The sequence below is a fragment of the Halichoeres trimaculatus genome, unplaced genomic scaffold (assembly GCF_033239565.1).
Source record: "Halichoeres trimaculatus isolate MK-OKI-2021-1 unplaced genomic scaffold, fHalTri1.1 fHalTri1_scaffold_10, whole genome shotgun sequence".
Lineage (NCBI taxonomy): Eukaryota > Metazoa > Chordata > Actinopteri > Labriformes > Labridae > Halichoeres > Halichoeres trimaculatus.
In genome coordinates, this window is record NW_027437187.1 from 23,253,601 (window position 1) to 23,267,254 (window position 13,654).

Genomic DNA, 13,654 nt, shown 5'->3' on the forward strand with positions numbered 1-13,654 from the left:
TTCAAAATAAAAGTCCTTTGTTCCATGCCAGTATTTATGGATTAAACTTTCATTGTCTCTCACTTCCTTCAAAAATATCTTTTTATTATTTTACTTTTTCTAAATCCAGCTCTCAGGTGAAATATCAAAAGCAGAGAAACAGTCTGTTATAACAGGAGTTTATTTAAAAGAGGTGTTGTGGAGGTCATATATTGTTCCTGATAAACATGAACATTTACAGAGGCCTTTGAGGTTTATCAGGGTGATGAGGACATAAACAAGTGAACCAAACTCTGATCAGTCAAAACCAGCAAAACTTAAATTGATGCTGCTCTACTGTAACAAGCACACTGCAAAACATATGATTCAAGCAATGCACACTACATTTCCCAATGTGTGATGACATACAGGGGATGCAGATGAACAAGGTCCATCTCCTGAAGAGTATGCTGATTTTTCTCTTCCAAAAGTTCAGGTTGATGCAGCACAGAGCAGCATGAAACAATGTTTGTTGCAAAAAAAAATCTACAGTTTTCCAACATGAAGAGATAATGTTTTGTGTGATTTTGATTATTCACATGATTGCAGCACCCACAAAGCGGGCAACAACAAATCATCTTCCATTTGAATATTTATTAGTTCAGGTAGGGACAATACAAAAAGTCAAAGTAATAAAAAACAAACCATTCTGGTTACACAAAGTTTCTTTTCAAGGCATCAGTTACAGCAACGAACTAAAACTAGGTTTTATAACTGTACAAAGTGAATGGACAAACAGAAACACCTTCACACAGCCCACAGGCAGTTTTCAGACACCCAAAGAGGCATCAGACACCAGACCTTCTCAGATTCAAACTGAATCAAAAGTATCCATGCTGTCTGTACCAACATCGCTCTTTAACTAGAGGCTGCCTGCCATTCACACACGTAAAACAAAACAAAGAACAACAGACATGAAAGGCAAATGGATTTTAAGTATGCTCTATTTTATCAGGTGGATGCTGCAGGTTGAGTCCACTGGGTGATGACATGCCCCCTTGGGCCACCGTGTGGAGCTGTTTTTCATGTAGATACACGCCAACACAGTCTTTTCTGTGCAAGTACTATTTTGTGTGTTTATACTTCAACACTCTAGGATGGTTTTGTAGTTTATGTGTCTAAAATCACTCGACAGAGCTTTTGGGTTCCGGTTTTTGATGCAGCTGAGGGGGAGGATTAAGAGGTTGCACCAGGTGTTGGGTTGACATTCTGCGTAGCTGCTTGTGGTGCCACCTCTATGATCCGGGGTTTGTCAATGATGCGAGCAGTGCGGTTTCCTTTCTCTACAATCCCGATGATCCACGCTTGGTGGCCCTCGCCGTATTTTGGAGACTTAATCTCAGCGCAGAAGCGGGCCGCTTGCTCCCGAGGCAAACAGATAAGCAGGCCTCCTGGAAAGAAAAGGAGACTTGGTTTACGACAAAGGTCCCACATGATATTTGGATTGGCAAATGATGCTGGTGAGAGCTCTGCTCTCTCACACTGTAAATCTAGCATGTAATGACGTGGGGCTTGTCACTTTGTTTTCCTAAAGCACAGAGACAGGACCTGATGTAATATGATGGGGCCAAAATGAGTTTCTATTAATTTTTGTTGCACATGGTCCTTCAAAAATTAAACAATGAACTAAAAGACTAGTTATCACTCATTTTCTACAGCTAATGACAACTGTTCCTAATCTAAAACTGAATAAACAAATTGGGTACTCTTTGAAATTATAGATACGTAGGAGGTGAGACAGATGATTCAAGAGTGTCACAGAGCCATGTCAACACACACCTGATGTTTCAGGGCACGTTCCGTGCATAAGTCCAAACATGTTTCCGCAGGCCTTAGACACAGCAGCCATCTTTGCAAGCACTGGGAGGTTGTGAATGACAAAGGACACTTCACTTCGTTGTTGCCGTGCCAGCGTCTGCGCATGGCCAAGGATGCCAAACCCTGTGATGTCTGTGGCGGCGTGAGCGTTGAAGGTGTGCATGAGACCAGCCGCTACAGAAGAACCAGAGAGATGGATTTGTTTTAACAGGGAGTGAATGACTAGTTGGTTGGTCACAGATTTGAACAAGTATTTCTGTGGGTTAGGGCTTTTTTAAAAACGTAGTACTATACATGAAGTCTCCAGTCAACTTTATTCTCCTTCCACTTAATTGTACAGCTCATAAATAAAGAAACACATCTTAGTGCTTTTACCTGTCCTGTTAAGACGAGCCATGTTCATCATCGCCTCATGATAAGCTAATTCTACATCTTCCTGAGTCACCACTAGTTTGATCTTGTTCCACTTCTCAGGCTGAGACAACAAAAAAATATATACAGGTCAGATTATTTTTTATGTCAGAACAAACACATTTTCTGATTAGTTGAATCATGACTTGATACAGAAACGTACGATATCCAGCCACTGGTGTACTGCAACTGCCACTTGTGTTCCCAGAGGCTTGGTCAACACCAACACATCTCCTGGCACTGCGTTGTCTGGCCTGGAGAATGTTAATAATACAGTTTCAACAGTTCTACAGTTTCATCTAGCACAGGTTTTTGTCCAAAGTGACATATCAACCAAATGATACACTCTTCTTAAAAGTGTGAGTGACACAAACATCATGAGTCAGGAAATAAGAAAGAACTTATTCTCACATGATGAATTCATTGGGCTGGCAGACTGTTGTTGCAACACCTCCCATCACCACCCAGGGGTTGAGCACTGTTTGTCCTCCTGTTACTGACGTCCCTGCCTCCTCTGATGCATCTTTGAATCCCTGGATGATCAGTGGCATGACTTTATCTCTCTCCTGTAAAGACCCAGGAGATGAAGCGCAGCAAAAATTAGCACAAACAATAATGTCTGTTGTCTTGGATAAACGTCACCGGTTCTCTGCAGCTGCTTGAATCATCAACTGAAACTTAACTCACCTTTTCTGACATTTTGTTGCTGACTCCTAAAAGCATCAGCATGTTGTCACATTCCGTCACTCCCATGGCATATAGGTCACTTAGAACATTGGCACAAGCAATTCTCCCCTATGTACAAAAAATATTCAATCAAGCACAAAAATAGTTGTCACGTTAATGAGTTTTAGTCAAAACAGCCTTAAAAAATAAAAGAATTACTGATTAACAAAGACATTCATACCATCATGTAGGGGTCGTCTACAATGGGGTATATGTAGTCTGTCGTTTGGACCAGAGAAAGGCCTCCATGTCTGAGGGGGATCACACAGGTATCCATGCCGATGCCTTCAAAAATAAAAGAGTTTTATAAGTGAAATTGGCAGGCTACTTATATTGTAAACGTATTGCTTCACACAAAGGAGTTTAATCAAAGAGAATCTTTGGATTTTGTTTTAAAGAAATAATAAATTGATTAAGTTTTTGTGTCTAGAATAGGTCATGTTCAAACTGAAGCTAAGATTTTTGCAGACAACATCAAGTGTTGTGATTTATGGCACGTCTTGTTCCCCCCAAACAAAATAGCAGGGGTTGCTGTATCACCTTCTTTCTATCACTCGCTTGTCACTCCACTAAACCTCCCTACAGTGACAGGTAACGTACAAACCAGCAGAGAAGGGGGAGTTGGGAGCGCTTAAAAAGGTTTTTTTTTCTGTTTTCTGTGGTTATTGTAAAATTATTTTTACTGACTCTCTATTCTCTATACAGAGAGTACTAGTGCCTGTATGTGCGCTCCATGTCCTCAGGTGTTTGAGTGTCAGTGTGTGCATTGGGACAGTGCTCTGCTGTGTGTGATACAGAGAGTGGAGGAGATTTGTTACATCCAGTTATGTAAATAAAATGGACAACATAAGGCTGTTTAGCAATTTAACTAAAAGAACGAGGTAAAGACCTGATCTATAAGAGAGAAAACCTTTAACTAATTCTGCTAAAATTTAATGCTACATAAAAAAATAAAATTGATTACTAGTAAGGGAGACACTGATTTATTTTCCCCACCCACTGTGACCTTGAATGCACCAGATAAGGCACTATATAATGTTATAAACAACAGTCTACCTTATTTTATCATAATTTTTTCTCTATTGTGGTATGATCTGCACTATGATACAACACTGAAACAACAGCCTGTCTGGTTTTATAGTGTTTTTCCGCAATGTTTAATCAGAATTTTTCCATATAAAATGTTATTTGTGATGAAACAAGGTTTTGTCATGAAACAGACTTTTTCCCCCATATCTGACTTGGATCGACTAATTTTTGTCAACACGGTGTAAAGACTGGCACTTATAATATCTAAATTTCGTATCTTACTACGTTATTTGGAAATATGATGCGTCGTGACAATAATAATTACCCAATCGAGGCATAACTGCCCCCAGGAACTGTTCATCTTCCTGATAGTGGTTCTCCTGTAAGGTTTCTAGCAGCTTCTGTAACACATCTTGAGGTACCTGTGAAAGCAAACATTACCAACAACATCAGACGTTAGTTTGGCATTACATTTTTTCACTGACTGGGTAATAGTAGCATAGCTTTACAAATGATATAATACATCCAAGGTACATTTCATTAAGGAGAGCCCACCTTGCAGCCAGTGCCCTTGAGCTCAGCAAAGCGAGTGAGCCTAAAGTTCTTGTCCAGCTCGTAGCTTTCAGGGTTAAAGGACTCCCTCACCGACATGTCTGTAGGACTTCTGGGGCCTCACCACTAAGTTTGCATTAATGACATTAAACAGAAAAAAATATGTGCGTGAACAGAGATGCAGAATGGATGTTAGGATAGAACAAAATTGTGCATAGATTTTGACAATAAAAAAATAGTTTAACACATTACGTTCATGTATCTTTTTTCATTCAATGAGCCCCGCTTTCTAAAGTTTATGATAGGGCTTTTTAAATTGTGTCAGAAATTCATTTCTCACAATTTTTTTGTCAGTTTTGAAGTTTTACAAACTATATAAACAGTTAAAAGGTTAAGTTTATATAAAACTCACAAATACAAAGAAGCATTACAATATGCTTAATTATTTGGTGATCGTATCATGAAGTTCACATGGCACCATCCCTGAACCAGGGGTTAATCCATCCGTGTAAACATTGTTTCAACATTATCTCACAATTATGAAGTTATTTAATGAATTAAATAACTATTATTCAGAGGCATGTATGCTGTTAGGCAGCCTGTAATGACATACAAAAATGTTTGCTTATCTTTTGGGTCTATTTGGTGCAAAACATTTGTGTTATTGTTATTGTCATTATTATTATTGGTGAAAAGAGATTTTTGCTGATGTTACTTGAGTCATTAGTGCAAAATAATCCATTGATGCCAACTGTAAAACAGCAAATTCAAGGTTTCTAAAGGGTCCCCCACAACTAGCAAACTAAAATCCTCATACTTTTGTTTGCAGATACTTATACTTTCACTTTAAAAAGTAAGATAAATGAAACTCCCCATATCCTGAAAACAGTGCTAAGAGATATGAATTCGGTCAATCACTGCTTATGAACGAGGTTGCTGAATGTGCCATAGTCAGGACACGGTGGGAGTGTTCAAGAGACAAAATGCTTCCAAGTTCATTGAACCCACATACTGAGTGACAACAATGAATCAAAGGTGAACTCGTCCGCACAGTTAGATGTACAGATCAAAAAGAAAAACGAGTTAAGGAAATGTGTAGGAATAGAGAAGAGGGCGTTGTTATTAGAATGATTGTTTTGATGCAGTATCTCTTCCTGCGCTAGCTTTTGCTCGCAAACACCGAACCATGCATGAGGCGATGATCATAAGCAGACCCAACCGTGCAACAAAGATCCCACTCTGTGCAAGTCTACTAGCAATACAAAACCACCACTGTGCATGCTTTTGTCTGAATGTGGTGCATAGTTGAGAAACATTGCGCCAGCTATGTGCACATGTAAGTTAAAAAGTTGCCGTAGAGCGCCGAATAAAAATGTCGGCGGCGGAAAAAATTAACCCCTTCCTGTCCTCCGCCATGCGATGTGTGCAACATCAGAGTTCGTATCAATAAAACAGCACTAAACATGCTACTAGTGCAAAGTTTATACTGATATGGTGTATTACAAGTGTTTACAATTGCTCTAGATGCGATTTTAGGACCAAAGCGGAGTTATATTCTTGCAACATTTCCCCTTTAATTGCTCTGACCAGTTTATCCTTACCAGCTTCACGTTAGCGGTGGATCCCGACAGAAGAGCGGGGAAGAAACCAGAATGCATTGGGGGTAGAATCGAGCGTCCTCCGAGAATGCCTGATTAAAAATACTAAATATTTCTTCCTGACTTGAAATTTAAGGTTTAGAAATTAAAAGTGTCTACATTTAACTAACTAATACTAAATAAATATATGCTTTCGACAATAGCTTGCCTGTGTGCTTGGATTTAAAGTTGGTAATACAAAGAGGGAACCCGTGAGCTCTCAAAGGGTCCTTAGCTTGCACAGTGGCGGCTTTAACATCCCCTTTAAGGAGCTGAGGAGTCTGGCAACAAAATCTCTACAATGGAGTGTACCTTTAATTTACTGTTTTCCCTCCAAATACACCCAGAGCTGCACGAGAAGTGAAGGTACTTGATTTAACAGAGGGTTTCAAACCTACTGTTTAAGTTTAGATTTGGTCGACTAAATGTCAAAGCAAAAACATATATTATGTCACAGTGTGATGTTGCATTAAAACTGCATCATGGTTATTATCTAGGCCTATCTGGGTATAATGACAAGACAACTGGCAAAACTAAACGTTTCTTTCCCCATCTTTCTTTTTAGAGAAGCATTGTACTGACTGGATATTGTAAACAACAACAATAACAAAAACAAACAAACAAAAAACATACAAAACAGGTTGTGAGGAATCCATATTTAATGGCAAAAACAACTCTTTATCCTGTAATTGGAGTGGTTGGTCATTTCCATCACAATTATAATAACAAACGCACTGATATGCATGTAGACTTTTTAAGCTTAATGGAAAATGATACTTTTTAGCCAGGTATGGTCATTCTATTTAATTACCTTACCTGGCCAAGTATGCCAGATACTACATTTTAAATTTTGTGGTTTTAACTAAGATGAATGCTTGACAGTACATTACAACCATTGAAGCACCAGCCACTTAAAAGGCACAATTCACAATTGAAAATTCTCCTTATGAAATAACCTTTGTTAAAGAAATAAGTAGATGTGTGTTACAGTACTCCCCGCACAGCTTCGTCCAGAATTAAAATGATAGCATCATTGAACAACTGTAAATTTAGTACACTGTCCACTTGCACAAAACTTTGGATTCCAGGTGTCTTCAATGATTTTTTTTGACTAAACATCCCTACTTGAATGTAGACCAAAGCTGCAAAAAAAATATCTTGAGTTGCAAAATGCATTAGCTTGGATTAAAAAAAATAAAGGCAGTAAACCAGTCAGGAAGGCATTGGATTAGCCAATCATGTTTGCCCCTGTCACCTCCATATCTGCAGGCTTGCTGTAGCTGCACTCTGTAAGAGGGTAAAACAATGTTAGTCTTGTGATTACACAAAAACTTGAATAATGGTGTGTGAGCATGAAATGGAATGTTGTTGTTGAAATAAATAAAGAAGAAGGCCAGAGGATAACTGAGACGCAGAGAATGAAATAGAGAGGTGACAGAGGGAAAATGGCGTATGGTGTGAAGATAATTAGCTGACATTTTTGGGAGCTGCGAGAGAATGTCAAATGTCACAGTGCCAGCATGACAAAGACATACGAGCCAACGAGTGAGCCAGCAACACCAGTTATCAAGTACACTCTAAGAGAGACTGGGAGGAAAGTAAAGACAGGATGGAAAAAGAGGAGATCAATGGAAAAAACGTTGCAAAATTATGTATTAAAACAAAGATATAGGCTCATACTTGCAGGAGGTCCATTTAAGACTTCTTCAGCTTCTAGACTGTCTGTAAAACCAAAGGAGAATGGAGTTACCTGAAACATTCAGAGAAGGGAATCTCTCTGACTACTTATCTCTTTAATTTATTCACATTTGTCAATTACTAACCAATGTGCTGGTTAGAGACTTACAACATCTCAAGACAACAAAAAACTTAAACCATACAGCTAGATTGGGGGTTAAACAAAAGATTCAAGAATTAAGGGGAAACACTAGTCAACCACCAGTACCTCTTTTCAGCCTCCTCCTGGCAAGTTTGATCTGATCTTGAAGAATCTGAACCCAATCTCGAGGCCCAGGCAACTTCTCTATTTTATGTTCAGTGCAGTATTTCTCTGTAAACACTGTACACAGTTTATAAAACTCTTTTAGCAATCTGTTTTGAGTAATGTTGTACCAACAGGACTTCAGAGATCTTTTACATTTTCCATACCTTTGATGGCACCCACAATATTCTGGTCTAAGCCTTTGCGGTTATCATTGAGGCCTCTCTTCCTTTTACCATTTGGCAATGAATTGGCCAGAGTAGCGTCATCAAAGAAGGCACACACCTGAAGACATAGTATCATGTTAAAACATTAGTGACCCTTTGGTGAACTTGGTTCATTAGTGAGAAGCTGATTATTTGATATAATCAAACATGATCAACCAGTGATGCCACATGACTGCAAAATAATACAAAATCAATGAGCTGATGGCTCCCACCAGTTTCCGGAACAACAGGCTGCCAGAGCGGGTATAGTTCACCAGGATGGAGTCTAGCTGAGCTTTTGATATGTACACATCATAATCCTCGGCTAGACGCACCTCAGACTGGAAAAGAAAGAGGAAGAGGGGCATAATAGTATGACGGTGTGTTAAAACATACACGATAAGTATAGTTTTTGAAAAGAACAGATGGAACATGTACCGTTCTACACGTCTTTGTAATAAACCCATGATCATACCAAGTCGAAGCATTTTTTCTATTTAAAAAAACATTACATTTTAATGCTTTAAATGGAAATCAAAATCCCCTCAAGGCTCTTGGTCAGGAAGCATAATATGGTAATGAGAGTATCCTAGCCCCTTAAACATTAAGCATGTGGACTTTGGCCTGCTTGTGGTACCTAGCATCTCTGAATTGAGTTTGGAAGAAAGTCTTTCATTAAGGAGCCCTCGCTCCTTTGCCATCCCCCATTAATTTGGTTTCAAGGACCAAAACTCTCCACTTTAAGTGTGGATATAGGTTTAAAACTAGTATTTTATATATCTGAAAGTTAGGGTTAGTCCAGGCTTGACTTGGAAAAGTCTCTTGGTGTGATAGGCTCATCATATTTTACCACAGACTTAAAAAAAAATCGCTAAGTTCAGGACTTGAATTTTTGCCTGAAAATTCTAAAATTATCAGTTTCATGAAAATTTGATTTAGAATTGAAAATCTATCATATCCATAAAATATGTCAGACATTTAACAAACAAAATTTAAACTAAAGAGCAGAAATCACATGGACACTTGTTCACCAACGTGTATTTTACCTCCAGCACTTGAGGCTCCCTTGCTGGGTTCAAGTTGGGACTGTGTGTGTTGTTGGCAGGTAATGGAGATGGCAGAACAGAAACCTCATGGCAAACGGAAGGAGCATTGGTTGTTGGTGAGGTTTCCGCTTTCTCACATCCTTCTCTCTTTCCAGCTTCTGATAGTGCAGCCCTATACAGTGATGCCTCCAGAGGGGCAGCTCTCCGTGTACTAGACGCAGTGAGTGATGCCACTTTATAGATTGGCCTCCTCTTGCGGGGCCTACAGCGAGGAGGGGGGCCTTGGCCAAGACGAGGTTGGCATAGTGATGCTGCTTGTTCATGTCTCTCCAAGGACACTAGAAAAAGACAGCAACAGATTGTATTTGTTTTTCTCTTTCTCACTGTCTCACTATGTGATTTTTTTTTTTTTGATCAACTGACCTTTCTGAGTCTGCATCAGCTTTCTCATGGCACACAGTTCCTGTAAAATAGCCTGCAAGGTACCCTTACAGTTACACATACAGCAGGGCAGTTCAGGCTCCGCAAGAGAGGCTACGTCTGTGGGGAAATCATGAATGTGTTGATTAGTGACTGTCTCTTCAACATGCATATCTGTAAAACTTGATTTCTTGTCGGTCCTCTAAAGACAAATATGCATATTTGAGATGGTTGCATTTTACTCTCCTGGATGTTGCAGCACATGGCTGTTCACCAGTGATTTTGGTTCTGCTTAAGGTTTCATCTTATTGAAATGTCATTTTCCCTGCTGCTTCTACAAATGCTTCCTAATGATAGACTTCTATGTTTGTGAATAATGATAATAGGATGGTTCTTTGGGATGTAAAAGTTGTGCCTGTTGGTTCTCATGTTTTTGCTGCCTACCGTGAGCGACATCCTTGGTGTTGTTGAGGATCTTCATGGCTTTAGAGCGGGTGCTGTACTGGGCACTGCCTGGACCATTTGGGATGGGGGTGGATATGGCTAAAGGTGAAGGTCCTTCAGAGCTCCAGCTGTTGCTTTGCTGCTCCTCTGACAAATGTACAGGCTTCTGCACCCAGGTCAGAGGCTTATCCTGGGGATCCTTTGCCAAGCTTTCTTGCTCTGTTCCCACCCGCTGATAAACCCTGCTGGTCTTATCACTCAGAAGCCTCATCATTCCTGTAATTTGCTTTTTGATCTCCATGCCCTCGTCCCCAACCCAAACTAGGGTGAGAAACAAGTGTGTTGATAGAAAAAGCGATACATCTACTTAATAATGCATTATAAGAATTAATAGTTACAACTGCACATACCATCAGGCACAGCAGCATCTGAGGGCTCTCTGTTGGCATCTTTGCAACTGGAATTCATCACATATGAAGACTCACATTCTGAAAGACATAAGCTGTTTTTAATGAAATCATCACAGCAACTAATTCCAACAATACGACCTGTGTTACACATAGTTGCAGAAGGAGGTTGCATTGTTTGCAGTGTAGTGATAAAGCTTGTGCAGGCTGATAATGACTGTGATGTCAGCCAAAGCAGAATCCCCCTCCCTTGCCATGCAGAAACCACCACCTGTAGGTAGTATGAACAAGTAAGGAGGGGTGGCCTAGTGCAAATTTTGAGCAAAAAGTGAACAATCCAGCTGCAGGATGAGTGTTCAGAATGCGCAACGTGTTCCCATATATTTTTGAAAAATCATTCACTTTTAATTTCTGAAGGTATGATCAGACTGATGGCAAGGAGGGTTTTGCGCATGTAAAATCTGCATCATTAAACTTGGCTAATGGTCAAGACGGAGGCACAGACTGTGGGTATTGTCGTGGCCATCGCTTTTGTTTACAGAGCTGTCCCTGCTGGCACACAGCGCCAGACAAACACCAGACACAGACGCGCGTCTTGTTAGGGCTCGCATTCATTCAGCAGCAGCAGCAGCAGCCTACCTTCATCCGTGACCAGTTTAAAGCTCTGTGACTTCCTTCTCCTCTTTCTTTCTCCAAACTCCATCTCCGGGATATATAGTGAGGAGTAAGTCGTGCGGAGGAAAATCGCTCTCCAGAAAGACGAGATCAGTGATAGACTGAGCGGAATGACTGTCCGTCTGCCTTATTAATCAGTTAAATTTCTCTTCAGGCTGCGTTACAGAATCTCACTATCGGCTCATTTTCAACGTGCCCCGCTTAAATGTAGCTGATGGATGCCATTATATGACCTATACTCGATCCCAGCATAATGATGGCTCTTCCCTCTCGCCATGTAAATAAATTAATGACTTTAATATTAAAAATTCGTCACATATCCCTTTGCGCCACCTGATGGTATGTTCTCATCTAAAAAGGTCGAGTCAGAAATTTGCCACTGTGGTGTCCTCACAAAGGGCTGGCCTTAGAGGAAAAACACTGCAAACATTAACTTTCTCGAGGTCTTTTATTTTATTCCAGTGGTATTTTAGCTTTTTGTTTTATATTTCGAATACTGTCCAATGACCACTTTTTACTTTTGACTATAGTGCGTAGATGACTATACCTAAGTGCTGTTGCTTACTGGGCTGTGTGTAAATGCTTTAACATTGCCTGTCTGTTTTGTTTTTCATTTTTAATGCAGCATCAATTTTAAAATGACGTGTTCTTGTCATTTTAATAGGTATTTGTAACGTAATAGGTCCAAAAATGTAAATAAAATACTGTCAGTCCTCATGCCAAAATGTTGTCACAGACAAAATTTGCTGAATGCATATTTACATTCAGAACTCTGGGGGGAATTAAACAAACAAACAAACAACAACAAAAAGAAAACATTCCATGGAGATTCGGCCTAGGACTGGATTTTAGATAGTGTTGTGGGGTACCAAGGATTGGACTGAAAATGAACTGACTGGGGTGGTCCACTGACTGATTTATACAGGTGTGACACAAAAGATACCTTTACATACGTAGCATTTATTGAATCTTTGTCATCTAACCCCACTGATCACAACTTTTTTGAAATAGTAAAAACAAGAGCTTCTATGCACTTAAGAATCTAAATAAATGAAATAAATAAAGGGATGTTAAATTATCAATAAAACAGATTTTAGAATAGAATAGAATAGAACAGAATATTACTTTATTGTCCACCAAAGTGGAAAATTGGCTTTGGCCTACCTGCACAAGAGACAGACAGCACTAAAATACAAAAAAATGTACATAAAAACATATATAAGACACAATATAAAAGCATAAGTAAAACCAGATCTAGTTAATTGAATAAAATACTGTATTAAAACAGTTCAGGTCATTTTGTGGATTTGTCACTAATTCATTTTACTGCTTTATACAAACCCCTACATGAAATTTGAAATTGTGCAACTTGGTAAAAGATGAGCCTGGATCAACAAAACAGCCCAGAGAGACCCCTTGTCCTAGCCCCGCCTTTTCCTTGTCTTTTGACATCCTTTCACAAATTTTTCACCTTTTTGCTTGCTGCTGCTCAAGGCATTGGAAGCAGTGATGTATGGTAGATAGTATCATTGCTGTCACTTCCTGAAGCTCACATGTACAAAGCCTGGGTCCTTTTAATGTCACAATACTGACTGGGTTGGGATGTTGTTCTGCTGGTGGCTATGCATATGATGTATGATGTATATGATCTATATGATAGATGGTGAGAGCTGGCATGGGGATGGAAGGATGCGCTAGGACGCTAGAGCTAACTGTTAAGTCTCTTTTTGGTGTTTTGGGTGTAATTTTAAAAAAAAACACCAGCGACAGGAAGTGATGAACCCTGTAATAGAGGCTACTAGTTCTTGCTGCCCATCTGTCTTATAGGTGACAGGGATTTTGGGAAGAGAGAAGTCGTAGTAATGGCTACTAAACATATCAGAGGCAGTGAGATAAGATAAGATAAGATAAGATAAGATAAGATAAGATAAGATAAGATAAGATAGCTTTATTGATTCCCGATGGGGAAACTCTTATGCCACCATTCGCACAGTCCACTCATGCACACAAAACACGTCATGACATTTACCATAAATAAAAACAAAAAACAAATACTAAATGCCATGATAATAAAGGACAAATACAGTCAATAGTCCACTAGCTGCCATCAACACCTGTGCATGACAAAAACAGGATGAGCAGCACAAGAACACCAGGAGAACAGAAAGAGGCACTGTTTAGCATATCTTTTAAAGAACCAAAGAAGATATTTGTCCAAAAGTAACAACTAGAAGTGCCAAAAAACAAAAATGTACCACTCTCTGAAATGCACACTAGGCTATAA

The 13,654-nt window shown here is 39.5% G+C and overlaps 2 protein-coding genes across 2 annotated transcripts; both read right to left on the bottom strand.

The window, feature by feature from the left end:
• Window positions 1-158: 158 nt before the first annotated feature.
• sephs1 (selenophosphate synthetase 1) lies at window positions 159-6,444 on the bottom strand. The gene is made up of 10 exons (XM_074678392.1): window positions 6,156-6,444; window positions 4,558-4,680; window positions 4,328-4,424; window positions 3,155-3,258; window positions 2,935-3,042; window positions 2,659-2,813; window positions 2,411-2,501; window positions 2,212-2,311; window positions 1,798-2,010; window positions 159-1,409 (listed from the first exon to the last, which is right to left on the bottom strand). The coding sequence occupies exons 2-10, from the start codon at window positions 4,651-4,653 to the stop codon at window positions 1,195-1,197; spliced, it is 1,179 nt and encodes a 392-aa protein (XP_074534493.1). The 5' UTR covers window positions 4,654-4,680; window positions 6,156-6,444; the 3' UTR covers window positions 159-1,194.
• Window positions 6,445-6,880: 436 nt separating this feature from the next.
• On the bottom strand, window positions 6,881-11,690 carry bend7 (BEN domain containing 7). The gene is made up of 10 exons (XM_074677997.1): window positions 11,335-11,690; window positions 10,699-10,776; window positions 10,289-10,609; window positions 9,848-9,964; window positions 9,425-9,762; window positions 8,612-8,719; window positions 8,340-8,457; window positions 8,137-8,250; window positions 7,872-7,913; window positions 6,881-7,478 (listed from the first exon to the last, which is right to left on the bottom strand). Exons 1-10 carry the CDS (start codon window positions 11,396-11,398, stop codon window positions 7,420-7,422), a joined length of 1,359 nt encoding a protein of 452 aa, XP_074534098.1. The 5' UTR covers window positions 11,399-11,690; the 3' UTR covers window positions 6,881-7,419.
• Window positions 11,691-13,654: the final 1,964 nt, after the last annotated feature.

Bases quoted from the DNA above. Each gene is read 5' to 3' on its own strand.
- sephs1 (XM_074678392.1), bottom strand. From the start codon at position 4,653: ATGTCGGTGAGGGAGTCCTTTAACCCTGAAAGCTACGAGCTGGACAAG. The intron at 4,425-4,557 runs GTGGGCTCTCCT...TTGCTTTCACAG, and splicing joins TCAAGGGCACTGGCTGCAAG to GTACCTCAAGATGTGTTACA. The intron at 2,011-2,211 runs GTAAAAGCACTA...GTTCTTCTGTAG, and splicing joins GGCTCGTCTTAACAGGACAG to CGGCTGGTCTCATGCACACC.
- bend7 (XM_074677997.1), bottom strand. From the start codon at position 11,398: ATGGAGTTTGGAGAAAGAAAGAGGAGAAGGAAGTCACAGAGCTTTAAA. The intron at 8,720-9,424 runs GTAAAATACACG...TTTCTTTTCCAG, and splicing joins GGGAGCCTCAAGTGCTGGAG to TCTGAGGTGCGTCTAGCCGA. The intron at 7,914-8,136 runs GTACTGGTGGTT...TTGGTTTTACAG, and splicing joins CAGGAGGAGGCTGAAAAGAG to ACAGTCTAGAAGCTGAAGAA.